Source organism: Pieris brassicae, chromosome 7, assembly GCF_905147105.1.
Source record: "Pieris brassicae chromosome 7, ilPieBrab1.1, whole genome shotgun sequence".
Taxonomy (NCBI): Eukaryota; Metazoa; Arthropoda; class Insecta; order Lepidoptera; family Pieridae; genus Pieris; species Pieris brassicae.
In genome coordinates, this window is record NC_059671.1 from 20,726,461 (window position 1) to 20,741,397 (window position 14,937).

General features: G+C 33.2%; 1 protein-coding gene across 1 annotated transcript; it reads left to right on the top strand.

Moving 5' to 3' along the window:
* The first annotated feature begins 130 nt into the window (after window positions 1–130).
* LOC123711865 lies at window positions 131–13,689 on the top strand. Its single transcript, XM_045664709.1, has 5 exons — window positions 131–199; window positions 8,271–8,326; window positions 11,072–11,537; window positions 12,173–12,272; window positions 13,377–13,689. The coding sequence occupies exons 1-5, from the start codon at window positions 170–172 to the stop codon at window positions 13,562–13,564; spliced, it is 840 nt and encodes a 279-aa protein (XP_045520665.1). The 5' UTR covers window positions 131–169; the 3' UTR covers window positions 13,565–13,689.
* Window positions 13,690–14,937: the final 1,248 nt, after the last annotated feature.

Consider the following 14,937-nt stretch of genomic DNA (forward strand, 5'->3'; position numbering starts at 1 on the left):
CTTTTCCATACAAAAACGTAGGGCTCTCAGTTCTCGTGTGCTTTATTAATCTTAAGTTTTCACCAGTAGTAGTGGTTTGGCACAAAGCAAAAAGCTGTCGCAAATTGACCAACTTTAAACTTGATAGTGGTTCGTGTTGACGTGCGGACGTACAAACAAAACTTTAAAAATGGTGCAGAAATATTTGTTATTATTATTGGTGAGTGAATTTTTTTATTAGAATTATCAACACAATACTCGAGATTCAGAGATTTTTTTAATGCAAACAATTTTTGTTAATTGTATGACTTGACTAAAACCAATCGAGTATGGCTCAGTGTGATAACACTGTTATGTTAGCTGCTCTGCAGGGAGCTTCAAAATCTGTCAATCGAAACATTATTACTACCAAATTTACAAATTCATAAATTGTACCTCTTTTAAACACAGAAAGCCAAAGTAAAACAATATTAACATACTACTGATTTGACTGCTCCAAGCAAAATTAAGTGACCTTATTAGTTATATGCTACCAGCATCTTAAGTGTCAAACATTAAAGGCATAATCAATTGGCAATACTATTCTTATTTTGAATCTATCATTATGAAACGGAATATAGGGTACAGTGTTAATTTAAATTAAGAATATTACGTTTGATTCGCAAATGCTACTGCTACTAAAACAAAACTTTTTGATTACAATAAAAAATACCTTCGAATGACTTAATTAAATAATCGATTGTAATAAACGGAAGTTTTATTAAAGTGAATTAATTCAAACACAAACAAAAAATATGATAAAGGGCAACATTTAGTTTGAAGTGCTTTTAATGTCAAGGCCTTCAAAATGTTAGTTACCGAGCTTAAAGCTCAAGCATTTACATTTATAAAAGCATTGGAATCTAATCGTTACTTGTGATCTATTTATGACTAATTACTCTTTATTACGTCCTTGACTTAACTCAAAAAAAACGAGAAGTTATCTGTATTCCGGTGTATTGTATAAAGTTCAGTAATCAGCCAGTCATACCCAACTGAACAGACCACAGAAAGTAGGAAACCTGATATTGTAAATTTTTGGGTCTAAGACTACAAGGTTCTTCGCGTAGTTTTGTTTAACGGTATAGTTTAAGGGTATAGTTGTGAATATATAAATTTAATTGGTCAGCAGCTTTAGAAAGCCTCCACCCTGAACATGACCTCGGGACTTAGGAAACGATAGGAAGCTATTAATAGCTAGACCGCTTGACTAACAGGGTAACTACCGTCGTGGTTATTGTTGCACCCTCCCTCGCGAGGGGGGTGTTTTGTCTTGTTCGGGGCGTATGCCCCCTTCAAGTGGTGTATATATTCGCGCCCTGCTGATACAGGGCGGTACGGGGGCGGTCATATAGCCCTTGGTGAGGGCTGCAGGCGCGCGGGGAGACTCAGTCTCTACCCGCTGCGCGCAAGGGTAACTACCGGTGATGACAATTTTAATAAATACTTAAACCATAGAAAGCACACAATCTCATAACATTTAATATACATGTATCATCTACTGTAATATTCCGCTTGCCAAAGTTTCACATAATCTCGCTAATTTTCTTGACCTACAAACTGCACATAACATAATCAAAAGATTTAGTAAACACTCAAATGAAGAAATGCCAGTTTCAAATATTTTCACTTTATTTTTTTAACTACATTTTTTTTATATTAATAACAATTAATTCAAATTAATTACTGTTTTTAGAGACGAATGTTTATGTTTATGTGCTTAAACCCTTCAATTAACACACACAGATGAAAATAACAACAAACACTCTTACATTAAACGTTGTATTTAAAATACAAAAGGAAATCATTTTGCGAACTAGCGGTATGTGGAATCATCTCCCGGTGGGGGTCTTCCTGGGATATACGACCTCAAAGGCTGGGTGCGTGCTATAATGGGAGTCATTGGGTGTCCGATAGGCTCGTTTGCCCTCTTATATAAACATATTCTTTTATAAATACCTAGTCATACATTTAAAAGTTGCGATATGTATTTGTATGTGTGTGGTATGATTGAATTTATAATAATACTGCCACTTGCGCTGTTAAAATCATGCTTTATAGATATTTAATTTACTGTAACCGTGAATTCTTGAAATATTTACCTTTATTGTAAATTAAAGTAATCTTTATTACAAAACCCATTTCTGATTGGCGTTTTCATTCTTAATCATAATAATTTATTTACGAATTATAGTTAAAAAACGGATTATCAATTTTTTATAAGAAACATTCACTAAAATAAAGCGGTACCGAGTAGCCAAAGATGTCATCCATTTTTAGTTGCTTAGCTCAAATGCAAAACACGTTTAGCAAAGTCAAAATAAACAAAAAGAGTTCGACGAACTCGTCCTTATATGCAAAGCCATAATACCAAAGACATATTATTCTTAGCAATTCTCGTGTTTCTGTACATAAACGATCTTACTCATTGACATACTATAAGATATGATTAAAAATTGCGTTTATTTATATGGAAACAAAATTAATAAACACCAAATATTATTTAATTTTAAAGGCAAACTTTATATGGCAAATAAAAATTACTGATTTATTATATACGACTTATACTAGAGTTATAAAATACTGCAATTTATTTTGCAATTTTGATAACCTCTATAATGAATATATAAAAAAAAACATGAATCGTTTGAGCGAAGCCATATCATTATACTGTAGACATGTTTATTATTCTTAATTGGTATAAGCCATAGTAAAAATGTTTATTTCCCTTTGGTGACATAAAGTATTATTGGATTTTGAATGTAAAATTTTATATTACTTACGAATTGATGATGATGATTCATGATTCCATACAAAAAAGATGCCTTATATGTGTTTATTCTAGTTATTTCTATATATTAAAAAGATATTTCTCAAATAGACACGTAAGAGCCAAGGCTGTACTTGCTTTTAACCTAGTAACTTTTTATATTACGTAGGTTATTATATATATTTATATAGAATTTTGAAATATATATATATACGTGTCACAATGTTCGTTCCCATACTCCTCTGAAACGACCGAAGCTTATCAATTTTTTTATGCATATTCAGTGTTTTAAAAATTTATTTGTTAATTAAAAACTCATGACATGAACTCTTAAGGTTTATATAGAGAAATTTTCACAGTAAACAAGGCATTATTCTTAGTTAAATAATCATAATAATATTTATTTCCCAAGATATTGGTAGAATTAGATCGATTAATTATAAAAATCCGGACAATCAACAAGTTCATACATTAAAAACATTAACATAATGTCATAATAATAAGTTATGTATTTATAATTGTTGTCAAACTTATGGTCTGAATACTGAGTCACGCGATAAAGGAATTGCCTTGACCTTGCCTTTAGAAATTTAATTAAAAACTTTAAATATTAAACAAACAATAATATCATAAAATTAAATTGAATTTTGAAACCGTTTTATACCTTATTTTCGAATCGTAGAAGATAAAGAACTTTTTCTTTATAAATGCCTATGTCCAGTATTATTAACATACCAGTTAGTAGACCATACTAGTACCATATTCAACCTAATTCTCATAGAAAGTTCAGCCAAGAAACATAAATACACAGTAGCCGCTTTCTTTGCATAACGATTTTCCCATCACCTTAGAGAAAACAAGTTACATTATTTTTCGAACTTGACCCCTGTCTCGTCTTCCTTAGAGATTATCTTAGATTAATTATGTTACTTTAATCTAATGGTGCACTTAGTATAATAGTTGCTTCAGAGTTATGTTACTGTTTCATGACCATTTGTCGATCTAATAGGAAAGTAGGTGATCAGCCTGTGCCTGACACGCCAACGACTGTTTAAGTCTAAGGCAAGCTGGTCTCCTCACGCAAGAAAGTCCATTGTTGCACAACCGGGAATCGAACCTATGACCTCAGGGATGAGAGTCGCTCGCGGAAGTCACTTAGGCCAACACTGCTCTGCAAGCTTCATAAACTTGATGTAATACTTAGATAAACTTCATCAAAATAAATTTCGGTTAAAAAAGAACAAATAACAAACATTTTTTTACACATTCACTACTTATGGTAGATTACTCTTGCAATACCACTTTCTAGTCTCGTTATTGGAGTTGCTTTCATCTCTTGAGGTCATTAAGATAGCGATTTGTGGTCCAGTTGTATTGTCTTTCACGTTTGACCTCAACATCATCGTTATATACATACTTCGTTTTGTTTTGTCGTGAACAGCGAGCGACTTGTATATTACAATTGTTTTCTTCTAAAAGTCCAAAAGACAGAGAACGACTTTATATAAACAAAAATATATTCTATAATAATGGATAATACATAATTTTGGCTTAATTTTATACAACACATATCTTAAACTAAGATTAGTTAATGTGCGTACCATCAGCGACTTAGGAAATTTAAAATGATCGGCGTCTCTGTACGATCGAATATCTCTAGCCAGTGTTACGTTCTCATACAAATTAAATGGTCAAATTCAGAACTGTAAAATCTTACAAAACATCATCCTTATTCATTCCCATTGTTCAAAATCAGCAGAATTTTCCAAATTCCGTCTGCAAATACAACCTAGGAGACCAGGCCCCTCGCACTTTAATTCTTTGCTAATATATCATAATAAATACTACTTATCCAGAGCAAAATATATTTGGTAGTAGGCCGATCGTTTTTACCTAATCTATATAACGTATTTTAGAAAATATAGCTGGTACATATACTGTAGATAAAACATTATATGTTAGTATGTGGTGAACTTTAATAAAAGTTAAGTCAAGAGTAAAGTTGGCACTACAATTATGTGTCTGATCTACCGCACTTACACTAATATTTATATTAGTAAACATTATAATAGTTATTGGTAGATCAGCCACAGTAAGTAAATTTACTCATGTGTTATAAATTCGTTTATGTCACATAAAGTTTCAAAAAAACATTACATAGATCGAAGATCCAAGTTCAGATAGCGGACCACTTCAATCATCACGGAATCAGCAAACCATTGCTCTCTAGTCATAGTTATCTATAATAAATAGTAAGATTTTTAGATCGTTCTATATTCTAAAGCTAAGCTAACGGATTGATTCGGGAATTCTCTCCTCTTTTAACTATACATCCTTTTTGATTATAATAATGTTTTTTACTTTTTGTTGGCTTCGATCATAAAGCCGCTAAGTACCGCTAGCTCCCCAGCAATATTATGCAACTAGGGGATGGAAGGTCCATTATGAGTCTCAATAATGACATTAAGTTCAGATACTTCGGATTTATTTATAAACACGAGAGTGTGTGAGCCTGGTTTTTGGTCTTTGTCCAAGTTTGCGCTTTAACCTCAGTAACCCGCATGTTTGTTTTGTACTGCTGGTACTATGTACCTCCCAATAATTAGTCCAAAAAAGTCGTTAATAACATCACTTGTATGTATTTTTACGTAGCCGTCCAAAATATATATTTTTTTTACATTTACAAGTTATTTAATGGTAATTTTTATTGCAGTAATTACGGTAATAAAATTAAAAACTAGTGTTTCGAATACTTAACGTCATGACCAATTAATATTTGACATTCGTCACGACTTATACACGGAAGAATGAAGATATAATTTATCTTGACATTCAAGCGTGTTCGGGACAATTTTGTTATTAAAAACTTCAACCATAAACGGTTCGATAACTCATATAGGTGAAAAAGTACAATTTTTATAAGGTGTTTAACGAAGATAACAAACGGAAATGTTAGATTGATAATAATAGTCGATACGAGCACAAAAAATTCACAACACACGACACACTCACGAAATAATATACAATTTAGTTTACAATACAAGTGCGTCTCAAACTAAGCTATCATGTGAAATTTTTTATATGACCCTCATCAACATTAATAAAAATTAACCCCCATTTTGGTTGTACTTTGTATACACCAATGACCTTCTCAATGTTATAAATACTACAGCAATAATTAATTGTTATTCTCAAGTCGTTCGAATTCTTTAGTTAATATACGATTCGATTTCTTAACATATTTTTAATTAACATGTGTTCATTCAAAGGTCTGCATTTTTTGACTGTAATAATTGTCTATATATTAAAACTTCTTGCATTATTTAAGTTTAAGTTTTAAATATTTGTAGCGATTTAATTACATAAATAATCAAGGTATTTTATAGTCACAAAGACTACAATGTAAACTTATACAAAAAATGAATGCTTCTAAATTTATATTTAAAGCCAGTTTTCAAATACAAACTGAGACAAACTGACAATAATAAAGTCACTCCTTCATATCTCCAAGTTTTTTTGTTTTACATTATACTCCTCATCAAAGTAATATAAGAAAAGAAAAAAAAATACGTATGCAATAGGAACAGCATGCCAAATCACAACCTAGAAATTATCAGTCAGTACACAACTTTTCCGACTCCAATAAAATCAATAGATTACAATTCTTAATAAAGCATAAAATTTCCATCAATAATTACATTAACATTTACGTGGACCTTGACGGGATAAAATTGTCACCTTCCTACCCACGTATAAATGTACAAAAACTAGAAATAGACTCAAAGCCTTTTGCAAATTTTATCTTCAAGTGTTATTATAATAATAATAATTGTTCAACAATAGTTGTATAAAGAACATTACAAAAAAATTATGGAAACCTTCTGGCTTCAATGGCATGTTATTGCGGCGAAACATAGTGTGAGACTCCTGTCACAAATTCAAATATATTTTTGACATAGGCATTGGAGCCTTCGGGCCAGTCAGACAGTGGTCAAACTGGTCGAGGATCCTGCCTTTAGGTGGGAGGTAGAACACCTTTCGTGTCGATTATAAAATAATTTTCTAGTATTTTTTATGTCATTGAAAGTCAATTATAAAAACAAATAAACTATGACGCGAGTTATGTAACCTAACTTTAGTTAAGCATATATTTAAGGTAATATTTAGAAGCTTAAACCAAATGTAAATAAACATCTTGAAGTCAATATTAATCTCGTTAGTTTTTACCACACTCATTAATTGTATTTTAACATTGTCGTGTCCAATATACATAAGTGTCATTTAGATTTATGAACCCTTAGATAAACCAAGTTTGTTTTTATTATCGTCACAACACCTTTACCTCTACCCCTAAATTTGTGTTATTTATAAGCTCATATTTTAAACCATTAAAGTCAGTTGTTACCCAGCTTCAAACAAAGAGTTTTATTTAAACATCTCCATACCACAGCCGCCAAATAACTTAAATCGCGCTATAATTTAAATACAATAAAATCTAGTTATAACAAATATCCAACATGATTTCAAGATCCAATATATTTTAAGCAAAATAAATAATACTAAAAACACGAAGCAAAGTTTATTCCAGTGAGAAACGTTTTTTCTCTTTGTTCTTTTGTGGTCGTTTTGTATATACAAAATATGATACCGTCGGCAGTTTCCAACAGGACGTTGTAACTTAAGATACCAATTGATACGGCCTAGCCTGACTTTTGGGCTCTAAATTTAGTATCAAATAATTGAGAAGTCAAAATAGGAACAGTAAACTAATATAAAAGTTATGAATATTAAAACTATATTAAATAATATAAACTTTTTGATCAATGAATCGTCGCCATAAATGTTTGAATTTTATCAACATCGCCCACTGCACAACATCGAAAAGGAGATAGTAACGGTGAAGCAAAAACAGCTACCTTTCTCGAGCATTATAAAGGCTTTATTAACTTTTTTGGTTGCGCCACTTAGTTGACACAGTGAAGTCGACCCCAGTGTACAGTTAGCTGAACATATATATTAAGATGAGTCAGCTGAATATGAACTTAAACCTCTTCATCCGCTAAGAGTTGTGATCTTTAACACATTGAATGCCTTAACAATGGATAAAAGTAATAGCCGGGAACCAGAACTTTAATGACGAATTTTTTGTTTGAACACATGCATGAATGTATTTTTTTTTCGTTTTCGTGAGTTGACTATATTGCCTCACTGCGCACGCAAAGCAACGTGAGCTCGCCTCAAAAGCCGGGTTTTACTGGCTAAAACAGAACGGGACGTTGCACGAAACTGAGTAGTTGGCACCGGTACAATAGCCCCGCTCCACTCGGATCCGAGTAAACGGTAGTTAATGTGTTAAGGAAACAGTTGCTCTGTTATATAATTTTTAGGAGACATGAGGATGTCCTATGTGATTGCACGAGTGCTTGCGAAAACTCGGTCCTTGTTATATATATGAGATCAGTAAAAATGTATTTCTTTTCAGTTACTCTCAGTGAGTTGCTTTCTCGACAGTGTCTCCTCCCGGCCGTCAAACAATGAGTAAGTAGTATAGCTTTTTGTGTATATTAAAATAACTAAATAATTAGATTACTTTTAGTACTTATACTGAGTTCTTACTATTTTTTTACAATTTGATGACAATAATAATCAACGGTAGGAAGCTATCAACGGTGTTTGGGGGGTGTTTTACATTTCTAATATAATAAGAATAAAAACATTTATTGTGACACACAAAACCAGAGGAATTGAAATGTTACTAAAAAAAATACCGATTAAAAAACCTTTTCATTACACTTTGACATGTATTAAACAAACCAATCAGTACGACATACACCTAGATGTAACTAATTAACTTTATATGAGCATTTAATTGTCTGAAAAGGTGCGATATCCTTTATACTAATAGTTATTAATATACTAAAGTTTTAGTAGATTAGGCTGACGTAACTAACGCAATAAGATTTTTAACATTCACCGCTTTGAAACGTGAAGTGCACATTTCAACTAACCCTACTGAGGAAGTATGAAACAGTCGGGTTCAGGTATGCTATTATACTTGTTTTCTATTAGACATGCTTTGCTTCTAAGCTAAAAAGCTTTGTGCTTAAACCTGTTTAGACACTTCTTAATATACCCGTTTTCTAGGTCGGCACCTTTAAAAGTTGAGATACCAGTTGAAACAACTACACAAGTCGAATCAGAAGACGAGCGTCCTGTATATCAACCAGATACTAAAACAAATGTTCCTGATGACACACGAGATATTATAGACAAAATTAACTCGATTAACACGGGCCTTGAAAAGCCAAATGGTCCGAAAAAACATCGTTACAAAATTCATACTACAGGTGGTACTATTGTTGTTGATTTAGAACAACTACAAAAATTACAAAATGAATACGAGAATAATGAAATAAAAAAAGTAGAAATGAATGCCCTACGAAAAGAAAATGAAAGTATCAAGCGATATTTATATTCAAGAGAGATGAAATCGGGACGAAATATAGAAACACCCATGCCACCACTACCATACATGATGAATATCCCAGTTATTGTTATGCCACAGAGCTTTGATTTTAACAACCGGTTCAACTTTAATAGTAATCTCCAATCACTTGCTACGAACGATATCTATCAAACGAGGCAAAGTTCACCGTCTTTTCCTAGCTTTCCAACATTTCCATCTCTTTCGTCATTTCCATTCCAAAATTTTCAACTCCAATGGCCTTTTGCCCAATTATTTCCTTTCATTATAAAAGATCCCTTTCAAACATTCAGTCAAGGTGGCAGTTGGAATAATTTATTTGAATATGGTCAAAATGCTGATGTATGTTCAAGGAAGCAAAAATCGGTAGATGAAAGCTCACCAGACTCTGAAGAAAACTTAAATGTGTTGAGCGATATAAACTCTTTCAAACCTTTGCAGAAAGTCCATACACGACAAGAGCGCGCCCTAAAAAAAAGAACCATAAGCAATCGCTCTACTCACCAACAAATAAACGAAGATAAAAAAGGAAAAAAGATTTACGTAACCAAACCTGTGACAACCAGTCAAAAGAAAACTACTAAAAAACCTTACGTAGTTGAGGAGCTAGAGGAAGTGAAAAATGAAGAGTCTGGTGATTTGCGGTTTCCTTTCGGGGATTTTGGTTGGTTTGGTAACAAAAAACCTGTAGCACCCAGTCCTGGATTCTTTATAAATAAATTGCGAGTAAGAAAGGGTGGTGTTGCAATTGCTGGCCCTGGAGGTGTGGCGACGGCAGGAAGAGGAGGCACAGCTATTGTTGGGCCAGGTGGTCTTGCTTATACCCAGCCAGGTGGCTTAGCTGTTGCAGGTCCCGCTGCTAGGGTTGTGGCACTCTCTTCAGATGCAGATTTACACTCTCTTATAAGACGACTTCAACAAGATAATGATGGATCAGTGCCACGTTCAAAGCAACCGATCAGAGAAGGCAAAGTTGTAGCCACAGGCCCTGTGGTTTATTATCACCCAAATGATCAAACATCAACCTGAAACTTTTTAATTTAATAACTACATCAGTATTAACCTAGCTAATTGTTTGCAAATAGATATCCGGAGCAAGCAGAAGGAAGAACTTACTTAGAAGAGCCGCACAGTATGGATTCGTACTATTATGATGGAATGGACATCTCAAAAAAGCCAAACGCAGGCATAAAGTTTATCCTACGCGTAACTCCGCAGGCGCTTGCTGTTAGTGGAGCAAAAGGTTCAGCAATAGCTAATCCAATTTCATATGTGTTTATAAAAGGAGGAGAGAAGAACTCAATAATCCATGACCCTGCAGCAACCGCTGTTGCTGGCCCCGGAGGAATAGCACATGCCCTGTCTGAACTCTATGTATACGAGAATAACTCTGATTAGTTATTTATTTTTAAACAAAATGTTTAGTTATGTATAGTTAACTAATATTGAGATTGCGAAAAATAATTTTGACTAAATTTAAAATTATTTTTCGAATTTATTTTTGTTAATTAAACAAAAGAAAATTAAAATATAATAAATTGCTCATTAAATGAATTGCGTTTTTATAACCTGACTAAATAAATATAACATTTATTTATTGTTGAAACATATTTGCTAATATACTTTATGAAGGCGATTTAAGATTGCTTGACTAATACAATACAAACTTTTCATAACAGTTAAAAGGCTTTTTTATATTTTATTAGTATTTCTCAAGGGAAACAGGTAAATAATTTATATTAAATTTATTTATACAATATTAATAGTTCGTATAATTTATAAATAACATTATTTTGCAGTGACTCCACTCAGTATTTGCCGTTTTACGGAGGAGCTAAAGGACAATATTTAGAAATAAGAAAGGACACTCGGGGATCTATACTCAGTGAAAGGATCGTCCCAGAAGAGAGTATTTCCAATGAGAACATTTTCAAAGCTACCGAAGGAAATCTACAGGCGAAAATGTTTCAAGCAAACTTAGCACAGCTGAAGTCATTGTCATCTAGTGTCCTAAGGTTGTACAATTTAGGTAGACGACTTGGTTACCTTGGCGAAAGAGAGAAGGAAAGATTCGAGACCCAATTAGCATCCCTAGAAGAGACCGCGTCCAACACAGTAAAAATTATCGACGAAATCGGTGACGATGTGAATTTATTATTCATGAAAAATAAGCCAGAATCTACTACTACTTCAACGACTCCTGCAGCTGAGCATTCCTCGTCCGTACCCGCACTAAGAAAATATCAAGACAATTATGATGATGATGTAAGTAATTTATTAAATCATCAAAAATCTGTCTGAAAAGTACATAATTAAAGACGAATTCCTCGTCCAACATTTTTTTTGTAATTCGATAAAATAAATCATCGGAACTAATACCCTATCTTCCCTGTATATTCATAATCGATCATCATTCTCTGCATCTTCAGCTGAATTTACCATAGAGAGTGTTCAGAGGAGTAGTTCATATTTATACCTCTTGCTGACTTTCATCTTCGGAAGTCAAGGCAGTGTATGAAATACCGTCCGTATCACTTCGATGTTCATCGGTCCACAACTGAGCGTTTATTAAGGCAGGTTTTGCTGCACACCACACCTATGTAGAATCTTCTGCCCTCTGAAGTATATAACTAAATCGACTTTCTTCAAGAAAAGACCGTTCTAATTCTTAAAAGACCAACAACGCATTTACAAGCCTTCTGGTGATGTGAGTATCTATGGGCAGTGATATAACTAACATCAGGCGAACCTGTCTGTTTCCTGTTATTTAAAAAAACCTATATGGGACAGTATGTATAACATACATATGTGTAGTATCTAATTAAATTAGTAACACATTGCTATTGCGTATTGTTGTTTTATTTGGACAAATAAGTCATTTGAATTTATATTAATTCCAGGTTGGTGAAGAAGGTATCAGTGTTGGCGCACAGGCTGACGATTCCAGTGAAAATGACGGAGAACTTGAAAGAGGAACGATTTCTGAAGCTAAACCAATCGGTTAGAAATTTAAATTTGATTTTTGTTATAAAAAAATATGTAAGTAGTATTTACTATATTTTCATATCTACGCTACTACTATATACGCTATATACTATATACGCTACAAACAACATAATTGTAAAATTAATAATTCGTTTTCTGCGGCTTCTCGGTCTTCCTCTTCTCCGTAGTCTTCATTACGATACGTTGACTTGGTGCCTCCACACCACTCTATCCACAGCACATGGACACAATGCTACATGGCGCTGGTTGGTACCCGGACGGCATGCCGTTCGCTCATCGGAAAATAATGGAGTGGTATCCCCTTGCTTTCTGAAACAATCATTATCTGTTATCTTCGTTATTCAAAGTTAAAACCGCGGAACTTGAAAAGTTCCTAAAGGCTTGTGCAGCAAGCATCGACGCTGTATGTATGCACTTATTAAATATTATTTTCACCAAAAAACTTAATTCACACATTGTTTGTTTTTTAATTTCAAACAAACCTTTATTTTAAAATGGACGTGATTTCAAAGCAAATCATTTTTTTCGGTTTACAATATAAATGAATTTATCAATTGTATATCCATTACAATAGAAAGCTAAAAAACATCACTGTCCTATGTCACTTAAAGTGAAACGTCAGTTAATTTGTCGTTTAATTTTGTATCTGAGTCCTTTTCTTCGTTTTATAATTATTAGAGGTAACTTTATGTACCAACTGTAAACAGCTTGCCTACTAACGGACTTTGTGTGTAAATTTATATGTAATAAATGTCAGGATTTTCTGTACAGTACATGTAGGGTATGTATTAGTAAGATAACTAAATATATGAAAAGGCTTAAGAAACTAACAACCCTACAATGGACCTAAGGTAACAGACGGAGCCCTACGGGTCAGGATCAAAGGTTCAAGGTGGTGGGATTATCTCAAAGATATCGGGCGGGTTCACCACGATAATTGAGGGTTTGAAGGAGTCTTCGCCACTTAGAGAGGTTACAGGAAGGAATAAATGAATAAGACTGTATTATAAACAGTATTACTTTTAGACTAATCTACGTCTTGTTGCAATTACGAAGGGTATTTATGTATGCAGTCTAAAAATAGATAAATTATTACAGGTCTAGCAGTAGTCGGCGAAAACGGGGTAGCAGCATCACGGCCTATAGCTACTGCGGTAGCAGCGTCTGGAGTCGCCATCGCCAGGCCTATTGCCACTGCCATAGCAGGCCTAGACCCCACACTTCTTGGCATTGACTTCCAGCTCAACCATCATCAGAAATCTTTTAAAATTAACAAGAAATCATAATGTATTGTGTATGTACATAATGTAACGTGTTTCAATAAGTTTTAGTAGTTTTAACATTGAACTTAAAACTGCTAATCTATATTGGAAATTGGAAATCTCTTTGTAAAATTGTTGTTGTGCCATGAATTTCCAACAGAATTTTTAAATTATTAAATAGTTTTAGAAAAGGCCTCTTTTATTTTAATAAGCATTTACTCGAACATTCTATTCATAAATATAGATCAATCTAATGCACTTTCATTTCTTTCCGACCAATTGTGTTTATATAGATGTGATAGGAGACCATGCGATTAGAATGATTAGTGGAAACGCAAATTAATAGTTGTCTATCTGAGATTGGAACTGGTTTCTTTCAGTTCACATTGTTGGGACACCAGAGCCCCAGTTTTTTTATTTATTGTACGTAAATGGACAAATAAATAAAAAATGAGCTTATTCATTATATAACTCGCAGTAAAGTCGTTAAAGTTCCGTCAGACAAGTGAGTGAATGAAACGTTTAACGAGATTTCTAAACGTTCCTAGGCAACAAGACTTACATAACCATTTACAATAAAGCAAAACACGGAATTTCCAAGCTCTCAGTTCTTCACGATCACAACGAAATGACAATAACAAATGAAATAATCATGGCGGAGTCTTGTTTTACCATCTTGTTTAACATTGTTAATCAAAAGGCTGGCTTTCGGTTAGACAGATAGTTAAACGTTTTCTACACTGCTTTATTGCGCAGATGAAAATGGTAGCGACTTTATTGAATTTAAACATTTCATTAACTGTCTAGAGATTCAATTAACTCTCTGATTTAACTACTTAACTGCGACGTATACAATGCATTACAATGTGTTATATTTGGGAACGCTTTAAAGTAAAAAATACCTGTGTCAGGTTCCCAGTTCTTCCTTAACAATTTTAATAGTTAATTCCGTAACAATTTTTTGTTAGTAATTACAATTACAATTAGATTTTTAGTTTGTTTTCTTGTTTTTAACTGTTTATTAATACTTAATTTCTTCCCAAATTATTTTTTTTGTAATAAAAAGCGTTACGTGACGTGTAATACGCGTAAGTGAATGATTGAGTGTAATGCGTAACTAAAAGTTTGGTCTCAGAAGCATCTGTAACTCTGCGTAAGGTGTGTCCATAAGCCAGTCCTTTAACCGTATTTTGGGATTGTGGACGGTGAGGCGAGATTTTGAGCTGCCTATTTTATTCATTATATGCATATTGCGTCTGGCGAAGTCAGTCTTTACTGTCTGAACGACGACAACAACTTTATTTATTTATAGATTTCTAGTAGTAGATAAATTTGATATCAAACTTGATACTTAAAAGACTATAACAAGTACTTATTGACAGAGCATTTTAGTTGAA

Coding starts and splice junctions, on each gene's coding strand:
- LOC123711865 (XM_045664709.1), top strand. CDS start 170: ATGGTGCAGAAATATTTGTTATTATTATTG. Junction 200..8,270: donor AATATTTGTTATTATTATTG/GTGAGTGAATTT, acceptor ATTTCTTTTCAG/TTACTCTCAGTGAGTTGCTT. Junction 8,327..11,071: donor TCCCGGCCGTCAAACAATGA/GTAAGTAGTATA, acceptor ATTATTTTGCAG/TGACTCCACTCAGTATTTGC.